Here is a 22,540-nt window from a genome sequence, read left to right as displayed (position 1 = left end):
GTATACTGTTGTGGAGCAAGGGCTAAATTATCTTTTAAGAACAGAATGTCTGTAGCACTTCTTCACAGACCCTTGAGGTTTCTACAGGATCCATTAAAATGTTTTTATTAGTCCATTCTCTAAGTCTTTTATAAAGACTCAGATTAAGAGGACTCCTATAGGATGACATGCCAAAAATCGGTATACATTTTTAATAGGACGATATACATTTTTGCTGACACCTTAAAATGTTAAGGTGCATACTGAGTATGAGCTATACATGAAATGTTATCCACTTATCTTTACTGTTTGTTAATCTTGAAATAAAGCAGGTGGAAACAAGGTTCTTTATTGCAGTTTTTACTTTGCATCCAGAATTTAAAGTCATTCATTCATTAAATATTTACTGAACACCAACTATATCTAGACAGGGTAGCAAAAAATGGGGGTGATTGCTGGGGACTAGTGGGCCTGAGCCCTGGAGTCCATGCTCTGAGAGAGGACTGGGAAGTATGTTCGGGAAAGTTTCCCATCATACTGAGAGAAATCCAGATCCTGTCCCTTAACACCCAAGGCCCCGTTAACTCTGGCTCTGTGCACCTTTCCGAACTATGCCTCCATCCTCATCTCCTAACATTCTCCCCTTTGCTATGCTCCTGCCAGAGTGGCCTTGCTAGTCTATGAAAATCCAAACCTATTCCTTCACAGCTTTGCTGGATGCCTTGTTCTTATTAAGTATCTACTCAAAAGGCCCACCATGAATAGTCTGTCTAAAATGCCCTGCCCTTCATCACTCTGCAATCCCTTCCATGCTTAATTTTCTTCATAGCATGGCTTTCTGTCTGAAATATTCTCATTTGTAACCATTATTTTCTGTCTCCCCTGCTAGAAGCTTCACAAGGATATAGATATTGTCTGTCTTGTTTACCATCGCATCCAAAGTGCCTAGCACAGTGCCTGGTTCATAGTAGAAGCTCAGTAAATATTTGTGGAATGAATGAAAGAAGAAAATTGATATTCAGATGTAAGCAAATGTTCAACAAGATAGTTACTCTAAAAAAGAAATTCAGGAACATGAAGCCTAGCGGGAATGAGAGACCTCTTCCCACAGAATAGCTAAGACCTGAAGAGTGAGTTGGAGTTTGGCAGATGGGAGAATGGGGATGAGGAAATTGCAGGAGCAGTGTGTGTGAAGAAGTTATTTGGGGAAGTATAGTGACCAGTAGTGTTCAAGAAACCCGTAATAGTTGGGCACGTGGGGTGGGGTCAGGGAGTTGAGGCCGGACAGAGCAACAGGAATCAGGTCGGGAAGGGTCTTCTAAGCCTGAAAAGGAGTGTAGATTTTTGTTTTGAAGAATTTTTAGCCTTTTCTTAACAGTCTGAATGCTTTGGCTGTGCTTTTTCAGTTCCCTTTGACTCTTCAACCTGTTGTAATCTGAGTTGCACCCTAATCACTCCATTAGAACTGTGTTCGTTAAGATCACTAGTCACCTTTTAGTTGCTAAATGCTTTCAGCCATTATCTTACAACTACAGAACAGTTAGACAGTTGTTCTGTTTAACTAAGCAGGTACACAATTAAACAACAGCGTTGATGCTGTTGACTCCTCTTTCTTTCCTCAACTGCCTTTTTCTCTTAAATTCCTATTTCACTTATCTTTTGGGGCTACCACTCTCTCTCTTTTGGAGATTTTTATTCGGGTCTCTCCATATCCTTTAATTATTTAAATGTTGTTCTCCAGAGTTCACCTTGTTGCATAAACCAGAAATCTTTTAGTCTTTTTAGATCTTATTTTCCCTCCCTTATGTCCCATAGATAATCAGCTGCAAGTCATTACAGTTTTTAAAATATATCTCCTCCTTTTCACTTCTACTGGCGCAGACCTCAGACCCTTCTCATTTCTCATCAGGATTGTTTGTAGTTGCAGTAGTCTGCCTAATTGCCCGGCCTCGAACACAGACTGCTTCCCACCTCCCTTTGCAATTCTGTCCTCTATACGGTGGCTAGAGGAGTCCTTCTAACAAGCAAATCTGATTGTGTCACCCAGACCCCTCCCCACTAATTGGTCTGAGGAATTTAGACTTGATTTGCCATTGAATCCTTGACCATCCATGTCCCAGGTGTCCATCAAGGAATAGCTCTCTAGCTTGTGTCCCATTTACACACTTCTAACACATAATGATGGCTCTTTATTGTGAACTCCTAAACTGAAAACCTGTTTGACACCTGGGTACTTACTCATACTACGTGCCTTCTGTTCTTTAAATGTTTGTGCGTATGTATTTTATGTGCCAAATGAGGGGACCTTCTCCAGGGTTTGGACCATATCCTTCATAAGGGTAAGACAGTAAGTCCCATGTACACAGTGTGCTGTCAGTACATATTTATTGGATTACCTTCACTAATGAACTTTTATCTTTATGTATTTTATTTATTAATAATGTCACTTTCTCTTTTTTAAAATTGTGTTCTCTGAGTTTTACATGTAACTGCATGAAGAATTCACATTTTTCTTGTAACTTCATGTTCTTGTTTGCTAATTAATGGGACTTAACTTTTAATTTTCACCTAGTGAATTTGTTATTTCATAGGTGAGGAATTCTTTCAGTGTGCATGGTAGTAATAACAGCTTTTTGTGGAAACCTCTGCAAGAATGTGCTAAATACCGTCAAATACTCTTAAATTCTTCTGTCATTGGAAAGGTTTATAAATTGAAATGTATCACACAGCTTTAATTAGATTTAAGATTGGTTAATATGATTCTTAGCTTCTCAAATACAGCCTTTCAAGAAAAAGGATTTTTGTTCAGTTCAAGACAATACATTAGGAATTGATGTTTCTCCTAACCTCAGAACATGAAGGACTCTTTTTGTTTCTAATATAGGCATTGACATGTAGAGAAGAGCTCCTTACACTTCTCCTGTCTCTCCTTCCATTGGTATGGAAGATCCCGGTTCAAGAAGAAAAGGCAACAGGTAATGTTTCTTTCTTTTATCATATCACTTGCTTTATCAGTTTTCTTTTGGGAAAAAAACCATTAGAAGTTACTTCTTGGTTGATACAGCTTCAGATTCGAAACGGTAAATGGTAATGTAATTTTTAAAGTATACTTAAAATGAAAAATTCTTTACATTTTTATTTTTTCCAACAGTACAAAAATTTTGGTGCTTCTTGGGATTACATGAATGTAATAATAATTAGAAAATACATGAAAAACGCTTATCAAAGGATTAAATGTAGGCATGTGATATCAGAGAAAGACTGAAAATTTTTGAAGAAAGGAATTAAAGTTCCTTTGCTTATTCTAAAGATTGCTTTAAATTACTAGAATTTTATAAATGACTTTTTTTTAGTTTTTCTAATATTGTTTTTAAAGGTTAAATCTGAAGTAATGTTTTGTTCCAAGGCTGTATAGAATTATTACATTTAAGATCAATACATCGTTTAAATTTATGATTTTGAAAATTTTTAAAACGTATAATTATATTAGGTTCATGATTCTTAATTTAAATGTTTCACTGTAGTAATTAGCATTTTTCCCTCTTTGATCACTTCTGGGATATGTGAGTTGTGAGTTGTTTAAGGATCCAACCTAATTTTTTTAAAAAAAACTACTTCTATATGGTATTTTAATGACAGGTATTAAGTTTTCATAAATTTCTGATGTGAGCCTCTCTTCATATAGAGTTATCTAAGCTTTTGTAATGTTTTCTTGCTTATTTGTGGTTCAAAAATTGTCTGCTCTTATTTTATTCTAAATTTGTAGAACTCCCAAATTGTTAATCACTTAAGAAATCTGATTAGTGTTCTTTTGGGAAAGTTGTCTTCATTGCCTGCATCCTTTACTTAAGTGGACTCGGACTTCTTTTCATTTATCCCCTCTTTAATTAAAGCACACATTTTGTTCTCAATTAGAGTGCATCTTTTATTTCTAGATTTTATTCATCATCCTATATTGCAACATTATTTTCTATCTCATTACATATTATTGCAAAGGGAAAGAACAATTTCCCTATCTTTGTAGTTAGTAAGGTGGGCTCGATTCATTCTGCCGAGACAGAGTTGTGAAGTACTGCCCACATGCCAGGCCTGGATCCAGCCAGTAAATATGAAACAGTGAAGCCTGTGTGTGGTGCCTAGTTCAGTGTATGACATTCAGTAAGTATTTTGGAAGAATTCTTTTAACCTCAGTCCTAGAGAACATTTGGTATCTATTGTTGATTTTGAAATAATTTTGAAAACTCATAGTTCTCAGTTGTATCTGTGCTATAAACTAATTCTATGCTGCACTATTGAAAGAGGTTTTTTGAAAGGTGTGAATAGTAGTTCTAAATACCATATAATCTAAAGTTTTTCTTACATTGTAGTTAGAATGCAATATGTGATTTTAAATTGGGTTTTTTTTCCTAATTCTGTTTTTGTAGTTCTTTTCAAACTCAATTTGTATTGTTTGAACTAATGCCACCTGGCGTTAAGAGCGAGAAGGTTAGGATTAAAAAGTTGACCCGGAGATATAAAACATAACTTGGTCTTGATGTAAAAATATACTGAGGTTAAACTCCCAAAGTGAGGGTAAACACCTACGTAAGAGGGTAAACACCTATACAAATTGAGTTTTTAAACATACTGAAGTATTCTAAGCTTTCTTTCTTTCTTTCATTAGATTTTAATCTACCATTCTCAGCTGATATAATTCTGACCAAAGAAAAGAACCCAAATTCACAGAGATCTACTCAGGAAAAATTATATTTAGAAAGAAGTACCGAATCTGGTCAGGTTTCTGCAAAAGTAAACATTCTTCGAAAAAGCAGGCGACAGCGTAAAATTACCCATCGCTATTCCATAAGAGATGCAAGAAAGACACCGCTTTCCACTTCAGATTCAGAAGCCAATTCAGATGAAAAAAGTATAGCAATGAATAAGCGCAGAAGGTCCCATCTGCTGCAGCATTTTGTAGCGAAGTCTCCTAAAGAAGACCACCTTACAGCTCAAGTTGACCACTTAACCAAAGAGACTCCTCCTGATACCATGGCTTTAGAAAGTTCCAGAGAGATTATTCCAAGACGGGAGTCAAACACTGACATTTTAAGTGAGCCAGCTGCCTTGTCTATTATCAGTAACATGAACAATTCTCCGTTTGACTTATGTCATGTTTTATTATCTTTGTTAGAAAAGGTTTCTAAGTTTGACATCACCTTGAATCATAATTCTGCTTTAGCAGCCAGTGTAGTGCCCACACTGACTGAATTCCTAGCAAGTTTTGGGGACTGTTGTAATCTAAGTGACAATTTGGAGAGTCAGCTGGTTTCTGTAGGTTGGACTGAAGAACCCGTGGCTTTGATTCAGCGGATGCTGTTTCGAACAGTGCTGCATCTTATGTCAATAGATATTAGTGTGGCAGAGATGGTGCCTGAAAATCTTAGAAAAAATTTAACTGAATTACTTAGGGCAGCTTTAAAAATTAGAATTTGCCTAGACAAGCAGCCTGATCCTTTTGCACCAAGGCAAAAGAAAACATTGCAGGAGGTTCAGGATGATTTTGTGTTTTCAAAGTATCGTCATAGAGCCCTTCTTTTACCTGAGCTTCTGGAAGGAGTTTTACAGATTCTGATCTGTTGTCTTCAAAGTGCAGCTTCAAATCCCTTCTACTTCAGTCAAGCCATGGATTTGGTTCAAGAATTCATTCAACATCATGGATTTAATTTATTTGAAACAGCAGTTCTTCAGATGGAATGGCTGGTTTTAAGAGATGGAGTTCCTACTGAAGCCTCAGATCACTTGAGAGTTCTAATAAGTAGTGTGATGAAAATAATCAGCACTGTCAAAAAAGTGAAAGCAGAACAACTTCATCATTCAATGTGTACAAGAAAAAGGCACAGACGCTGTGAATATTCTCATTTTATGCACCACCACAGAGATCTCTCAGGTCTTCTGGTTTCAGCTTTTAAAAATCAAGTGTCCAAAAACCCATTTGAAGAGACTGCAGATGGAGATGTTTATTATCCTGAACGATGCTGTTGTATTGCAGTGTGCACTCATCAGTGCTTACGCTTACTACAGCAGGCTTCCTTGAGCAGTACTTGTGTCCAGATTCTGTCAGGTGTTCATAATGTCGGAATATGCTGTTGCATGGACCCCAAATCTGTAATTATCCCTTTGCTCCATGCTTTTAAATTGCCTGCACTGAAAAATTATCAGCAGCATATATTGAATATCCTTAACAAACTTATTTTGGATCAGTTAGGGGGAGCAGAGATATCACAAAAAATTAAAAAAGCAACTTGCAATATTTGTACCGTCGACTCTGACCAGCTAGTCAAGTTAGAAGAAACACTGCAGGGAAACTCATGTGCTGCTGAACCTTCATCAAGTTTATCCAGTCCTTCTTACAGATTTCAAGGAATCGTGCCCAGCAGTGGATCTGAGGACTTGCTGTGGAAATGGGATGCTTTAGAAGCTTATCAGAACTTTGTTTTTGAGGAAGACAGATTACACAGTATACAAATTGCAAATCACATTTGCAGTTTAATCCAGAAAGGCAATGTAGTTGTTCAGTGGAAGTTGTATAATTATGTATTTAATCCTGTTCTCCAGAGAGGAGTTGAATTAGCACATCATTGTCAGCGCCTAAACATTACTTCAGCTCGAACTCATGTATGTAAACAGCAGAGCCAATGTTTGCCCCAGGAAGTGCTTCAGGTTTATTTAAAAACACTGCCTACACTGCTTAAATCCAGGTTTGTATGTGTGTATGTATCTATGTTTTTTCCTTATTGGGTGTTTTTGGATTTGTAACGAAGTATTTATATTTGAATGTCCAACTCGAATAACTCTAGGGCCTCATCATTAGTATGAATATTTTTTATTCCTTATTTTTTCCTAGGATTTAATTTTAGTTTAACAAAAAAGGTTCCCTTCCTATGTTAGATATTTCAAACTATATCTATTTTTACTGGAGTGGTTATAGAAAGGAAGATAGTATCATTGATTTTCATTTCTCAGTGAATAAAATTATGTCTTAAATATATTTCTGTAAAAAAAAAGTAAAAAGAAGTAATACAGTTATCTAACAGCAGGGGAAAAGTTAAGTAAATTATTTTGTGTTTATTTCATAGACTGCTATTAGCCATTAAAAATAGTGTTTCAAAGATTATATTGGAACAACAGAAAATGTTTATAATATTTTGTGGGTAGAAAATGGATAATTAAAAATCTGACGCAATTATCTACCACTATGTAAAATATACACATTCATAAAATGATAATTATTGAGGCGATGGAATTAAGGGGATTATTATTTATTAGATATCATATTTATATTTTATTACCTAAGCAGTACTTGTAGAAAAATTAGGTAAAACAGAGAAACAAAAAGAAGAAAATTAATACTACCTATAATCCTATCAATGAGTTTTTCAAGTTTTGTGATTATCAAATCTGGTACACTTGAAATATAATTTTATAAATAAAATTGCTTCCAATAAATAGTCTGACCTTTAATGCGCCAAATATATGCCATTTTAAAATCTAATATACCAAATATATGCCATTTTAGAAATCTAAAATCTTCATGTATGATGTTACTTGTCTAAACACAACTACTTCAAAACTAATATTGATATTAAATCATTGCCTTACAATCTATTTAAAAAAAATTTCTGCATTGATTTAAGTGGAACTGAATTTGATTTGAAAGTTTTATAACACCTTGGTATATTTGTGGACAGTCTGGATCTTTGCAAAATAAGGGTTGCGAATGACTGAGCTGCTTTATATTAAAGTAATTACCAGGATTCCAGTGATCTGGACTCAAGTCTTAGCTTTTGAAATTCAACCAGAGACAAAGCTCCAAAACTTTAGCTCTGCAGTTTGGTTCTTTCCCTGTATTATTTTGTGCAGCTCTTAAACAAAAAGTCCTGAATGAACCACTACATAGATGAGCAACTGAGCAAACCTGTGCTGTATCCTCTCAGGGTGTCTGCCTCTAGTGTAGTTGTAATTACAGAATTTAGTACCTATATAGATTATCGAAAAAAATACTGTTCCTTGAATTGCTTTGTTTAATTTGGGACACATATTATCCTTTCTTCTTAAATGATGTAGTAGCCGTATGTGCAATGGTTGAAGAAGGATGTGAGAGTAATTAGAAAGATAATTGAAGTTTCAGTCATAATCCAATTAAGAACTTTAACCAGATAATTGATTAATCAAATTAGGTAGTGTTTATTATATACCACATGTAGTAAAGATGTATATAAATAGTATATTTACCTATTTATAAAAGTTGTTTCTGTATGTAAAGTCTTTTATATGTTTTGTTTTTTTTCTCTCACAGAGTAATAAGAAACTTGTTTTTAAGTTGTAATGGAGTAAATCAAATAATTGAATTAAACTACTTAGATGGTATTCGACATCATTCCCTAAAAGCATTTGAAGCTTTGATAATCAGCCTAGGGGAACAACAGAAAGAAGCTTCAATTCCAGGTATTGATGGGATAGATATTGAACAGAACGAATCATCATCTTCAAATATAGGTACTTCTTTTCATAACCAGCAAGCTTATTCAGATTCTCCTCAGAGTCTCAGCAAATTTTATGCTGGCCTCAAAGAAGCTTATCCAAAGAAATGGAAGACTGTTAACCAGGATGTTCATATTAACACGATAAACCTATTCCTCTGTGTGGCATTTTTATGTGTAAGTAAAGAAGCAGAAACTGACAGGGATTCTGCCAATGATTCAGAAGATACTTCTGGCTATGACAGTACGGCAAGTGAGCCTTTGAGTCATATACTTCCATGTTTATCTCTTGAGAGCCTCGCTTTACCTTCTCCCAAACATATGCGCCAAGCTGCTGACATTTGGTCAATGTGTCGTTGGATCTATATGTTGAGTTCAGTTGTCCAGAAACAATTTTATAGGTTTGGCGGCTTCCGAGTGTGCCATAAATTAATATTTATGTTACTCGAAAGACTATTCAAAAGTCATGAAGAAGGGCAAGAAAAAAAGGAGGGAAATGTAAGTGAAAACCAAGATTTAAACATAACTTCTCAGTGTGAGATAACTGTGAAGGAAGATTTATTATCCTTGACTGTAAAAAGTGAGCCCACTCCATCAGAACTGGCTAGTCTGAAAAAGAGGGCTGACAGTTTAGGTAAATTAGAGTCACAGCATATTTCTTCTGTAAATGAGGAACAAATTTCAGCTACTGAATCTGCTCCTGAGGAAGAAAAGTTACTTGTAGGTCAAGAAAGCGAGACATCATTTGAGAGCATACGACTTTTGGAATCCCTTCTGGCCATTTGTCTTCATAGCGCCAGAACTAGTCAACAAAAGGTGGAAATGGAGTTACTTAATCAGGTAATAATTTATCTTTAGTCCAGCTATTGTGTAATATATATTTTTAAAGTTCTAACTTAATATTATTGTTCTGTTTTTCCAAAGATTTTAAGTTTTGGGAAGCTCCTCTACACTTAGCACAGCCCCAGACATTGTGAAGAACACAGAGGAGTACATGATCCAGTTCTTGCCCTCAAAAGCTTGCAGTTTGGAATGCAAACCCTCACATGAGAAAATTACCAACCCTAAAGAGCATTAGATAATGCATTAAGTATAGATGACTAAGAATGGATATTATGTTTCAGAGTTCAAAGTTTACAATCTTGGTGAGATGTTATTGGGTGCCCAGCCTAGATCCCCTTTACCAAGTTGATGTACACATCTGCCGGCTTCTGCGGATGTTGGCTGCTCACCTCTGAACATGGGCTCACCTCTGTACCTATCTCTGAAGGATTTTTCTTGGTTGGTGAGAGACACCTCACCTAGAAATGCATGGGAAAGGTGCCCATAGCCAATGACTGTGGCTGTGGTTCTGGTGGGAGGACGGCTAGGGGGCAATCTCTGCAAGGCAGTTCGGGCTCCAGAGCTTCTCATAGGATTAAGCTGGGGTTAGACTTCTGAAACCAGATCTTTGCTTAGCTTCTTCCCCTGACTTACTCTGCTTCCCTCATACCCTTACAAGTTTTTCCTGAGAACACTTCTTAACAATAAATCACTTGCACAGAATTCCCCAGTCTTAGGGCCTACTTCTAAGAAATCTTCAAATATGGTAAACTCCTTCTATCCTTATTAACTCACCACTAAATATGTTGTCAGCCAGCAGGCTTTCCCAACTCTAGTTGCAGCCTCCTGTCTAAAGAATTTTGATGCTGCCACATTGCCCACAATTAAAATCCATACTCCTTTACATAATATACAAAGAATTTCACAGTCTTGCTTCTGCTTTCTTGGTTAGCTTAATTTCCTGCTGTCACTCACTATGCTGCAGTTAGTCATACTGAGCTGACCCATTTTTCAGGGTGCCATTCTTTGCCATTACTTTTGTACTTTGTACCTGTTTTCTTCTCTCTCTTTTTATACCTGCTGTCTTCTACTTGTTCCTCACTGTCCATCTCACGCTTTCCCTCTCTGAGACACTTTTAACAGGACTCTCGGGCATCTTCTCCCTTTTCTGTTCTTAGAGTATTTTGTTTTTAGCTCTGGTATTATATACATCATATCTTGTCTGTATGTATGTTTCTCACATTGTACAGAGACTTCTTTAAGGGAGAAGTCAGTTTCTTATCCATCTTTATGATCTCATAATCTGGCATAGGGATTTAGACAAGTAGCAAGTGCTTCCTTCAAGTATAGGAGGGGAGGAGTAAAGAATGGAGGGATAGAAAGGGATTAGAACAGAAACAATTCTTAGAATCTTAAGGAATTTCTAAGAATAAGGAATTTGTACAATATAGAGATGATTAATCAAGTCTGAAATTTCAAGGATTTTTTTTTGTGATACAATTGTTTTTATAGCCAGTTTAGCTTAGCTATGTATAATACATTGAAATTCAAAATGAAATAGAGTTTTATAAAAGTGTTAATATTTTAACTGTGAGATGTTTTTATAAGAGTTAGATAATCTTACTTTCATATCAACTGCAAATAAATGTACTATTTTTGTATTTAAATATTAACTTAAAATTTATTTTGTCGTTGTGTAGTGTTTTTTTGAAAACATGTTATTAATATTCTTAGTCTCTTTTATTTTACCTTAGAACTTGTCTGTGGAAAATATATTGTTTGAAATGAGGGACCATCTTTCTCAATCAAAGGTGACTGAAACAGAATTAGCAAAGCCTTTATTTGATGCCCTGCTTCGAGTTGCCCTGGGGAATCATTCACCAGATTTTGAACATAATGATGCTATGACTGAGAAGGTATGAGTAACTTATGGGTAATGGGAGCAAGTAAACCTCAGTTTTATTTTTGGTATGACTAGCAGAGACAGAAGTGTGTGGGCAGGCTAGGATACAGATGAATGTGATTAGAACATATGGACCAGGATTTGATCAAGTGTGTTTGATGGTTCATATCACCATCATTTGGAATGAATGGTATTTAATCAGTACCCTATCTTATATAAAAAATAAATTCAGTAAGGGAACAATATGACATGCTTTTCTTCATCTAATCTGAAAATTTACTGAAGAATTACAGTGAGACAGAAATGCATTCTTTGATTTGATAAGTCTTACACATGACTGATAGTTTATCAAATGATAATCCAGGCCTAATGATGACTAAGCTATTTTATGTGGTCCTGTATTGATGCACTTAAATTTTTCAGAACTCTTTATTCACTTTCATTTTAAACCACTCAAATAAAATAGCATATTCTTATAGAAAATAGCAATGATGATTTTCTATTTGTTTGTGTTGGCACTTTTTTCCTGGAAGAATTATTTTGATTTTTTTTTCCTGAAGTCTTGTGATACATAGTTAGTCCCTTTCTCCTTTCAAGTTTCTTTTAATTGTCAGTTGTCCTTTATCTTTAGATAACATCACTATTAATGCCATGGTCTAGCTATATATATATATATATATATATATATATATATATGAGATCCTTTATATTCTTATGCTATAATATTTTACATTACTTTGTCATAACTTAAAAACTTACTGAAATAGCTAATTATGCCTTCATAATATTTCTGAATCAGTTGGTTTACTGTAAACTGTTAAAGGTACCTATTTTATGCTACCTTTTATTGATGTCACAGCGATAGAATACTCTGAGCTCCTTTAAGTGAAAATGTTTTCTAAAGTGAAGATATTAGTAGTATTTTTATAAGGAAAATGTCATGCCACAATGTATTATAGAGAATGTGAATGTGGAACTCGAGATTTCTGAGATGCTTGTATATAGACAATTGCATTCTGAAATCTTTAAATTAATCCCTTTGAAAATTTTTCATTATTTCTCTATTTAATTTAGAAAACACTTTATTTATAAAAATCCTTATGGAAAAATATTTTTCCATGAATAAATGTATAAAACTACTTGTTAGAATTAAATTCGTGAAGTATAATTTCACCTCATTGTGGTTTTTAATTATTGCCATTGTATGACTAGAATGCACTCTCTTAAATAGATTTATTTTTCAGTAAAACTGGAATGACCTATAGCTTAATCTGTGAGAAACTCCTTTTTTTTTTGAGATGTTAATCAAGTTGTCTAAGTGGTTTTGAGACTTAGGAAAATTTTCTGAGTGAATTGCATAATTTATAATGCATAATATTTTTTTTTTTTTTTTTTTTTTTTTTTTTTTTTTAAAGGAAAGACAGAGAGAAGGAAGGAAGGATAGAAGGAAGGAAGGAAGGAAGAAAGGGAAACATTTTTAAACATTTTCTTGTTTTATTGTATTCTGTTTCTCCGTTTTTGTTACATGGGCTGGGGCCGGGAATCGAACCGAGGTCCTCCGGCATAGCAGGCAAGCACTTTGCCCGCTGAGCCACCGCGGCCCGCCTATAATGCATAATATTTATTACTAAGATTTTTTCTCAAAATATTTATGATATTCTTAAAATGGCTTTTGAGTAATAAATATTTTATTTAAAATGAGCAAATGTTACAACTTTTGCCTTTGAATTATATTGATGTTGTAGAGTCATCAATCTGAGGAAGAATTGTCATCCCAGCCTGGTGATCTTTCGGAAGAAACTGAGGAGTCTCAGTGTTGTAGTTTTAAACTTTTGATTGAAGAAGAAGGTTATGAGGCAGATAGTGAAAGCAATCCTGAAGATAGCGAAACCCGAGATGATGGTAAAATATCACTGAAGTGCTTATGTTTGGATTTGCAAGACAGATTGTTATATAATTAGCAAAATGGTTCATAATAAGGCCATTTTGTAATTCTATACTGCCTTACAATTTAAAAATTGTGTTTGTGTTATCTTATTTGATCATCAACAACATACACATTCATACGTGCAGCTTAAAACAGTGATATGTGTTTTGTTATCACAAATATTGGTTGAGTGCCTAAGAATAGAGGGATGAAGGACAAAGTCCTCTTTTCATATACTGTATATTCTTGTGGAAAAGACAAACAATAAATACCAGAAATAAACAGTATGAAGAATATAAAATAGGGTGCTGTGACAGTGATTGGGTAGTCCGGAAAGGCCTCTTTGAAGGGGTGATATTGACATTGAGGCCTAAATAAATAAAAAAAGAGCAAGCCAGGCAAACCTTGGCAAGAAGAGCAGTTTGCTATAAAGACTAAAGAGGAAAATGAAAGCAAATAGCGTTCTATGATAACCACTGATGCTGCAGCATAGATTTCGTCTTTGTTCACCACAGGCCAACTTTGCTTAAGGATAGAGCATTAGCACTGGGTATGATCGTTTGCCTCAGTGTTTTAAATTTGGATAGAATGAAAAAAAAAGATAGATTGATGAGAGCCAAGAGATTCCTGGGAAGGCTTCATCTTTTTATGCTGGGCTTCTGAATGTCCCAGTACTGTTAGTCTTCACTAAGTTTCACGGTTTATTTTCCCCAAACTCAATTTTCTCTTTCCCATCTGAGTGAATGGGAATAATCATTGATGTCTTAATTAAAGAAACTTATGGACCCACAACAGATGCTTTTTAAGAAAATATTGGTTTAATGGTAAGTTGGTTTTATCACAGAACAAATATATTTTATAATGGTGAATTTTTTCTTTTTTATAAGTTTGCTAATTAGATCCCAATTTAAATAATTTGTCTTAGGTGGAAATTTATAATTTTTTAAACCAAATGAATATTTTTTTAAAGAACAAAGAAGTCTATTAAGAGTATAAAAAAATTTGCAGAATGTAATATTCAGTGAGGCAATATCTATTTCTCATTTATAAAAAATACAAAGTCTATATAGAATTCATCCAACCAGTAGCCAAACTTAACTATTTTCATAGAGGCATAGGCAGGCAAATTGAACATCCCTGGGTTTTAGGTATTTAGGAATCAGAAAGTTTAGTATGTTATTTTTTTTCTAGTTGTGTCAGAGAATGTGTTGTCTGCATCACATCTATAAAAATTATTGTTGATAGTATTTGTAATTTTATTGAAGATCAAAATTACTTTTAAAGCTCCTCATTAATCTTCAAAATATGCATAGGATTGGATTATTCAGGATATATGTCACAATCAAAATTCTTGTTCTAGGAAAAGATTTTATGAACAGCTTTTCATGAATAACACCTTTGCCACTAGATCTTCTAAATGATGATAAGGCTTGAACTATTTATTCGTTGTACAGGGGATAAAAATAATCTTTTCTTTTTCCCTTTTTGGGGGTAGACTTAAAGCCTGAAGCAGAAGATTCCAGTGCATCAAGCTGTCCAAATTACTTACTTGAAAACCTGCCTCAAGGGGAAATAATATATCCTGAGATTTGTATGCTGGAATTAAATTTACTTTCTGTGAGTAAAGCCAAACTTGATGTGCTTGCCCATGTCTTTGAGAGTTTTTTGAAAATCATCAGACAGAAAGAAAAGAATATTTCTCTGCTCATGCAACAGGTAAGAGATGCATTTAGTTAAATGTGATTTATATTTATCAGACTCTCCCATCTCCATATTTGTACCCAAACTTGTCTGAAAATTATTTGAGATGATTACTTACCTTTTATAATGCCTTATATATGGTTACCTACAAGTGGCATTCCAAAATCTTGTAATTCCTAGTTCTTTAAAGTAACAGTAAAAAATTAATGTGGTCATTGTTTAGTGATTAATCCTAGTATTTTTGAGAATAGGGCAACATTTAAAAAATTGCATTTAACTTTAATAAATTAAACATTTTCAAAATAGAATAACATTTTTCAAAACCAAAATATAAAAATAGTATGAAAAATCAGAAATTTAAAAGCAGTATGAAAAAGAAAATGAAAATTATGTGTAATCCTATGCAAAACATGTTTTCCTGTTATTTTTCAATTTTTATATATATATATATATATATACATACACGCACACACACACACACACACACACACACACACACACACACATATGTATTTATAGTAGACCCTTATCAAATAATTTACTAAAACATTATGATTGCTTCATTCTTTTGGGAGATAGATTAATTTCTTATGTTTTGTTTTTTAATCTTCAGGGAACTGTGAAAATTCTCTTAGGAGGGTTCTTAAATATTTTAACACAGGCTGATTCGGATTTCCAAGGTGAGCTAAAATGGTTAATTTGAAACAATATCTTTGAAATTATTTTGTCCTTGTATGAAATGAAGAGTTGGTAACAATGGCTTCCATTGGCATATTGCTCTTTAATTTAAAAAAGCATCTTTATATACATTATCTCATTTGTTCCTCAGAGCCACCCAGTGATGTCGACATAGTATAAATAGCACTAGTTTCTCAACAGGAAACATTAGATTCCAAGGGATTAAGTGAATTATGCAAGATTACATATACATAAAAGTGGCATTGCAAGGACTGATAGTGACTGGGTGCTTACTCTATACTCAGTAATTTCTCAGACACTTGAGAGATGCATAATGAATATGCAATATGATTTCCAACCACATGAAACTTAATTTTTAGTTGGAGAATTAAGGCTAACATACTTAGAATGTTAATTTGGGTTTTTCTGATGTTTCTTCATGATTAAGTTCAGGTTATGTGTAATGGGCAGCAGTACCTCAGAAGACTGAAGACTTACTACCATCTTGTTCTGGGAAATTCTATTCTATAATTTTTATAACAGATTTACTGAGATATAATTCACATTAGTGGTTTTTAGAACATTCAGAGAGTTATACAACCATCACGACAATCCATTTTAGAACATATCCATCAGCATGAAAAAAAAAAAAAAAGCCCTCTGGCAGTCACTCCCTATCTCCCCTTAAGCCACCTATCGCCATACACCTCCAGCCTTTGACAACCACTAATTTGCTTTCTGTCTCCATATATTTGCCTTTTGTTGATATTTCATAAAAAAAAAAGACTCACATAATATGTGGTCTTTTATGATTGGCTTCTTCCACTTAGCATAATATTTTCCATGTTCATCTATGTTGTAACATGTATGGTGCTTTCAGTTTCTAAAATCATGTTTTGTTTTATTTTTTATTTTGTGTGGATGCTTTTTATATTTTTTTATTAGTAGAATTTATTTTTCAGAGATGTTTTAGTTTTACAGAGAAATTGAATAGATAGTACAGATAGTTCCCATGTTATCCTTTCTCTCCCTTATAGATTTCCTTATTATTAATATCTTAAATTAGTATGCTATATTATTATAGTTAATGGACAAGTATTCATACATTATTCTTAGCTAAAATTTATAGTTTATTCAGAGTTCCTTAGTTTTTACCTAATATTCTTTTTTTGTTCAAGACCACCATCCAGAATACCATATTTACTTGTTTTGTCTCTCTGTTCTTTTCTTGGCTATGGCAGTTTCTCAGACTTTCCTTATTTTTGATGACCTTGAGAGTTTTGAGAAGTACTGGTCAGGTTTATTGTAGATACTCCTCTATTGGAATTTGTTTGATGTTTTCTTTATGATTACACTGGAGTTGTAGGTTTTTGGAAGGAAGAACACAGAAGTAAAGTGCCTTTTCCATTATAACGAATCAAGAGTACATACTATCAACATAATTTGTGACTGTTGATGTTCACCTTGATCACCTGGATAAAGTAGTGTTTGTCAAGTTTCCCCACTGTAAAGTTACTCAGCACCTCTCCCCTTCATTTCTTTTTATGGCTGAATATATCCTCTTTGGTATGTATATACCACATTTTATTTATCCATTCATCCATCAGTTGATGGACATTTGGATTGTTCTACTTTTTTTTTGGTTATTTTGAATAATGCTGCCAAGAACATGTATGTACAAGTTTGTATGTGGATATGTTTCATTTATCTTGGGTAATTACCTAGAAATGGAATTGCTGGGTCCTATGACAACTCTATGTTTAACCATTTGAAGAACTGCCAGATTGTTTTCCCAAGTGGTTGAATCAGTTTACATTTCCATTAGTACTATGTAAGGAAGGTTCTAATTTCTCCACATCCTGTTTAACACTTGTTATTATCTGTCTTTTTGATTTGGTCACCCCAGTGGGTTTGAAATGGCGTCTTATTATGATTTTGATTTGCATTTCCCTGATGCCTAATGAGGTTGAGCATTTTTTTCATGTGCTTGTTGGCCATTTGTATATTTTCTTTGGAGTTCTTTGAAGAAATGTCTATTCAGATCCTTTATCCATTTTTAATTTGGATTCTTTGTCTTTTTATAATTGGATTGTAAGAATTTTTTTTCTTTTTGCCTGGGCAGGCACCGGGAATCAAACCCGGGTCTCCAGTATGGCAGGTGAGACCTCTGCCTGCTGAGCCACCTGGCCCACTCTGGATTGTAAGAATTTTTACATAATTTTTTGATGCAAACGCTTCTATCAGATATATGATTTGAAAATATTTTCCCCATTCTGTATTGTCTTTTTGTTTTCTTCACAATGTACTTAATTTTGCACAAAAGTTTTTAATTTTGATGAAGTCCAATTTATCTATTTTTTTTATTGTTGTTGCTGTGCTTTTAGTGTGATATCTATGAAGGTCTAATCTAAGGTCACTTCATAGTCTCTGATTTCTTTTTTCTTGCATTTTACTTATAATCTTGGGTCTTCTGAATTGATCTTGCATGTGTCTTATTTTTTCTCTCATATTATCCACTTTTTAATTTTTGCGTGATAGTATTCTTGGACAGTTCCTTAATTACATTCTGGTCCTTTTATTTCTAATCCCTTTATTCAATTTTGATAATCATCATTTAATCTTTAAGAGCTCTTTTTCTGCTTGATTGTTTTCTGATTATTCCTTTTTCATATAAGGTTTTAATATTGTCTTTAAGGTATCTGGGTATAATAATTGACATTAAAATTTTTTTCTTCCATCTCCACAATTATCTCTTTTTCCTCTAAAGTTACTTTATCAGTTTGATTTTTATATTTTGGTTTTTCTTTTCAGGTTGCTGATTCTCAAATAGTTGGTGAGCCTTTTTTTTCCCATTTACATTTAAGAAAGCTGTTGGAGATTTCCTTCAGTGTTGTGAAAGTAAATTTATTTTCCTTTTTGGCCTCTTTCCTAAAGGGATATTCTGTAATCAGGATTTTGGCCTAAAAGTAAAAACTAAACTATATGAATGCTCAATGCTCAGACTGAGGAAGGGAGATGGGTGCTCATAGATAGGCTTTTTATTATTAATCCTGTGTTTTCAGCCCTATTCTCACTTCCTCAATCTCTCGTTCCTTATTTCTTCAGTCTTTAGGGATAGACTGAATCCTTATTCCTCTGGCTTTCTTTGTAATTCAAAGGGATTTTAGGCTACAGTTTTCTCTTTTACCTATCCACTTCTCCATCTTCAGTAAATATTTTTTAATCTCTCATGGATGCACCCCAATGTCTACTGCCACCATCCCCATTCTGCCCCTCCCCCCCCCGCCTTTTATTTTTGCTGTTAGGGTTTTTTCCTTTCTGTAATTCTGTACTTTTAGTGTAGTGAGTTTTCAGTGGTGCACAAAAGCAAATATATGTATATATCCTGCCATTTTGAAGTGGGACCCATCAGATTTTTAACTGAGAGAAATTTAAGCATACACAATTTACTTTGATCATATTGCTTTCCTACTCAGAGATCTTTAATGGGTTTATGTTGTTTTAAGGAAAAGGTTTATTCTGTTTTATGGTCTTATTACAATTTTTCTTTCTGGCTATACCTATTATTACATTACTGAATCAACTTACTTCTTCTACAAAGTATGTTGTTTAAGCATGATTTTTATTCTCTGACCTCCAGGTCTTCCAAACTCATCTGTCATTCAGGGTACACCTCAGGTTTTATCTCAGCATTGTTTTTGTCATCTCTAAAATGGAGATAATAATGAATTTATATGCATTTGTTTTTGGTGAGGATCAGCTGAAATAATATATGTGAAACCACTTTGGACTCTGTAATATGCTCTACAATTACTAGTTAATATTATATTCTAAAAAATTCTATAAACTTTTATATTATCATTCATATTTTATGCTAAACCCCATGATGGAAAAGAGAAAATGCTGAAACTAAATTCTTTGTGATATATAAGTATGTACAGAAACTTCACTCTTTCTACTTTCGTTTCTGTGACCTAATTTTCTACTTAGAAAGTGTTGGTTATAATTTAAACATTTTCAAGATGAGAAGGTAAGAGGCTATTTTATGATATCCAGATGGCTGTCGATTTAATTAACAAATACTGTATTGATTTATGCCTCTTTAAATTCCTTTAGTTTACTTAGAGCTAACTAATCTTTAAGAAAAGTGGTTTTGTTCCTCTTTTTTGTCAGTTGGTAGATGCTTTGCATTTAGTCATGTTGTTATTTCTTCAGCACATTTTGGAATTATTAAATTGTTTATGATTCATTCAAGGTGTAATAATAGTATTCGATCTTTCTCAGTGAAGTTCTTAATTCAATTCTTTTAATTTTGTACTAGCTTTAACTTTTTTCCCTCTTTCTTTAATTTAGCATGCCAGAGAGCATTGGTGGATCTTGTGGTGTCTTTGATGAGTTCAAGGACATGTTCAGAAGAGCTAACCCTTCTTTTGAGAATATTTCTGGAGAAATCTCCTTGTACAGTAAATATGCTATGATTTTTAAATTTTTCATATACTCAAAAAGAATATATTTTTAAATTATTTGAAAATAATTAAACACTCTTTTTAAAATGTGATTATAATACAGTTAATTCAGTGTTATTATGTATTCAATGATTATGTGCTCAATTATTAGATACTCAATTATATTTTTCTTTGCTCATATTTTAACTCCATTTTCACTTACATCTTGGCTAACCAGACATGTCACTGGGATCTCTCTTTACCCCACTATATCCCAATCTTTGTGGTTAAGAAATGCAAAATAATTTTAATTACAAAGGGAATTTGAGTATGAGTTTAAAAAAATCATTATCCATTCTTCAATGATCTTCTACCACTTCTCCTTGCCATTAATGTATCTTAGTGGCTTTTAAACTGTTCTTTGCTAGGAAACCCATTTTTATAATGAAATCTTAACTAGAAATCTAAGAAAACAGAATAGAAAACCTTCTACATTCTTATGTGTCTCCTTAGTTATTGCTCTTTCCTTGGATTATATGCTCACTTTCTTGCTTATCTTTTCTGTACAATCTGTATTCCAGCTTATCGAAAAACTTGTGATTAAATCTTAAAACCTTATTTCAGTTTGTTATATACAGATGAAAGAAAATTAGCTTGGCTAAAGGGAAGCTTATTTGATAACTTGACAAGTAGCTGAGTACTCAATTTTATAAAGTCAATCATGCTGTAATAACATTGAGAAACTTGGAGATTTTGTAAGATCTCTGGATATAGCTCTTATTTAAAAGTAATTTGAGAGAACAACTAGTCTACTTGGAAATAAGCATTTTGTATAAATGATTCCTAATATAATTTTTATATTTAATTCTAATACTTGAAACCAGCTCATAAATTTTACATGTGTACCAGCAAAACATTTATACTTAAAATGAGTTAATCACAAGAGATTATATACCTCATTAACAGAAGCCCTGTTTCTAATTTTAACTACACAAAAGTGAAAATATTATTGATACGGTAGATAGGAAAGTATTAAAACAGGAATGTTGATTGTGTGTGGGGTATGTTTGTATTTACATTTGTAACCTGGACTTTAATGTGATTGTAAAGTTTTATTTGTTTACTGTTTTCTGTTTTTCACTAGGAAATTCTTCTTCTGGGCATTCTGAAAATTGTTGAAACTAATATTACTATGAGCCCTTCACAATACCTAACCTTCCCCTTAATGCATACCCCAAATTTAAGCAATGGTGTTTCATCCCAAAAGTGTTCTGGGATTCTAAACAGTAAGGCCATGGGATTATTGAGAAGAGCACGAGTTTCACGGAGTAAGAAAGAAGCTGATAGTGAAAGTTTTCCCCATCAACTGCTTTCTTCTTGGCACATAGCCCCAATCCACTTGCCATTGCTGGGGCAAAACTGTTGGCCACACCTGTCAGAGGGCTTCAGTGTTTCATTGTGGTTTAATGTGGAGTATACCCATGAAGCTGAGAGTACAACAGAAAAAGGAAAGAAGATAAGGAAAAGAAATGAATCATTAATTGTACGGGAGAGCAGTTTTGATGGAACAGGTAGGATACCAGGGTATTCTGATTATACTTAAGATTTTTCACACAGCAGTTTTGGTTGAGCTTTAAGAATACCAAGATGTTTTAACTTACTATTAAAATATTCTTCACTTTATGTCTTTACTTAGTGCTAGCAGGTCTTCACTTACCAAAGCCTGGGTGGCCAGATAGCCTTGAAAATGCCATTTCCTTCCCTACTTTTTCCCTTTATAGGTTTCTCTTTTTTTCTCTGTAGGCCCACCACACATACAACTGCTTCTGGGTCATCAGCAACTTATCCTGCCTCTTACCGGGTCCCATTACCAGGTTAGGGTAGCTTCTGCTATGAGAAAAGAAAAGAATAAATCCCTATAGCCATTTTTCTGTCTTTCTGCTACCTCTTTCCCAGCACCTGTGAGTATCATTTCCCACTTCATCTCCTTTCTCTCTTTTATTTCATGCTCTCCTTCCCATGCTGTTTCTTATTTAGTGCTCCCCTCATAGTCCCCATCACAGAATGTTTAAATTCATCAGTTCTCCAAAGTTAAAATAAATTTCATTCCAGACTTTCCTGTAATTGAGGAACCACTATCATGGTGCTATGAAACTGTATTTTTTCTCATATAGCTAGGGCAGAAAGAAACTGTTCATTAAAAAGCATTTTGTGGAGGAGGACCAAGATGGTGGCTTAGTGAAGTATGGGATTTAGTTCGTCCTCCAGAGCAGCTAATAAATAGCCAGGAACAGTGCAGAACAACTGTGGGGGCCACGTCAGTGACCGGACACACAGCGTACTCCAGTGTGGGTCGGCTGCAAGCCCACCCAGAACTGTAAGTTCCCCAAACTGTGGTGGTTGGCACCCATCCCCCACAGGCTGCTTCCCAGAGGGGAAAGGAAAGAGAGTTACCAGCAGAAGGGGCTGAGGGCAGGCACAGTGGCTCATGTGGCCATGCCAGAGGACCCGGGTTCGATTCCCAGTGCCTGCCCATGTTAAAAAAAAAGGGGGGGGGGCTGAGCGA

General features: G+C 34.2%; 1 protein-coding gene across 7 annotated transcripts in view; it reads left to right on the top strand.

The window, feature by feature from the left end:
* The window catches only part of LYST (lysosomal trafficking regulator), a 248,660-nt gene that overhangs the window by 51,873 nt on the left and 174,247 nt on the right, over positions 1–22,540 (top strand). For all 7 annotated transcript variants that reach the window (XM_077168415.1, XM_077168413.1, XM_077168412.1 and 4 more), the window contains exons 4-12: positions 2,864–2,954; positions 4,643–6,716; positions 8,315–9,338; positions 11,075–11,236; positions 12,969–13,125; positions 14,646–14,866; positions 15,465–15,531; positions 19,883–19,992; positions 21,119–21,545. In XM_077168415.1, coding sequence (XP_077024530.1) covers positions 2,864–2,954; positions 4,643–6,716; positions 8,315–9,338; positions 11,075–11,236; positions 12,969–13,125; positions 14,646–14,866; positions 15,465–15,531; positions 19,883–19,992; positions 21,119–21,545 — 4,333 coding nt within the window. The remainder of the gene's footprint in view (positions 1–2,863; positions 2,955–4,642; positions 6,717–8,314; positions 9,339–11,074; positions 11,237–12,968; positions 13,126–14,645; positions 14,867–15,464; positions 15,532–19,882; positions 19,993–21,118; positions 21,546–22,540) is intronic.

This window comes from Tamandua tetradactyla, chromosome 7, assembly GCF_023851605.1.
Source record: "Tamandua tetradactyla isolate mTamTet1 chromosome 7, mTamTet1.pri, whole genome shotgun sequence".
NCBI classification, from domain to species: domain Eukaryota; kingdom Metazoa; phylum Chordata; class Mammalia; order Pilosa; family Myrmecophagidae; genus Tamandua; species Tamandua tetradactyla.
The sequence above is the reverse complement of the archived record's forward strand: the minus strand, read 5'-3'. Positions and strand labels throughout refer to the sequence as shown.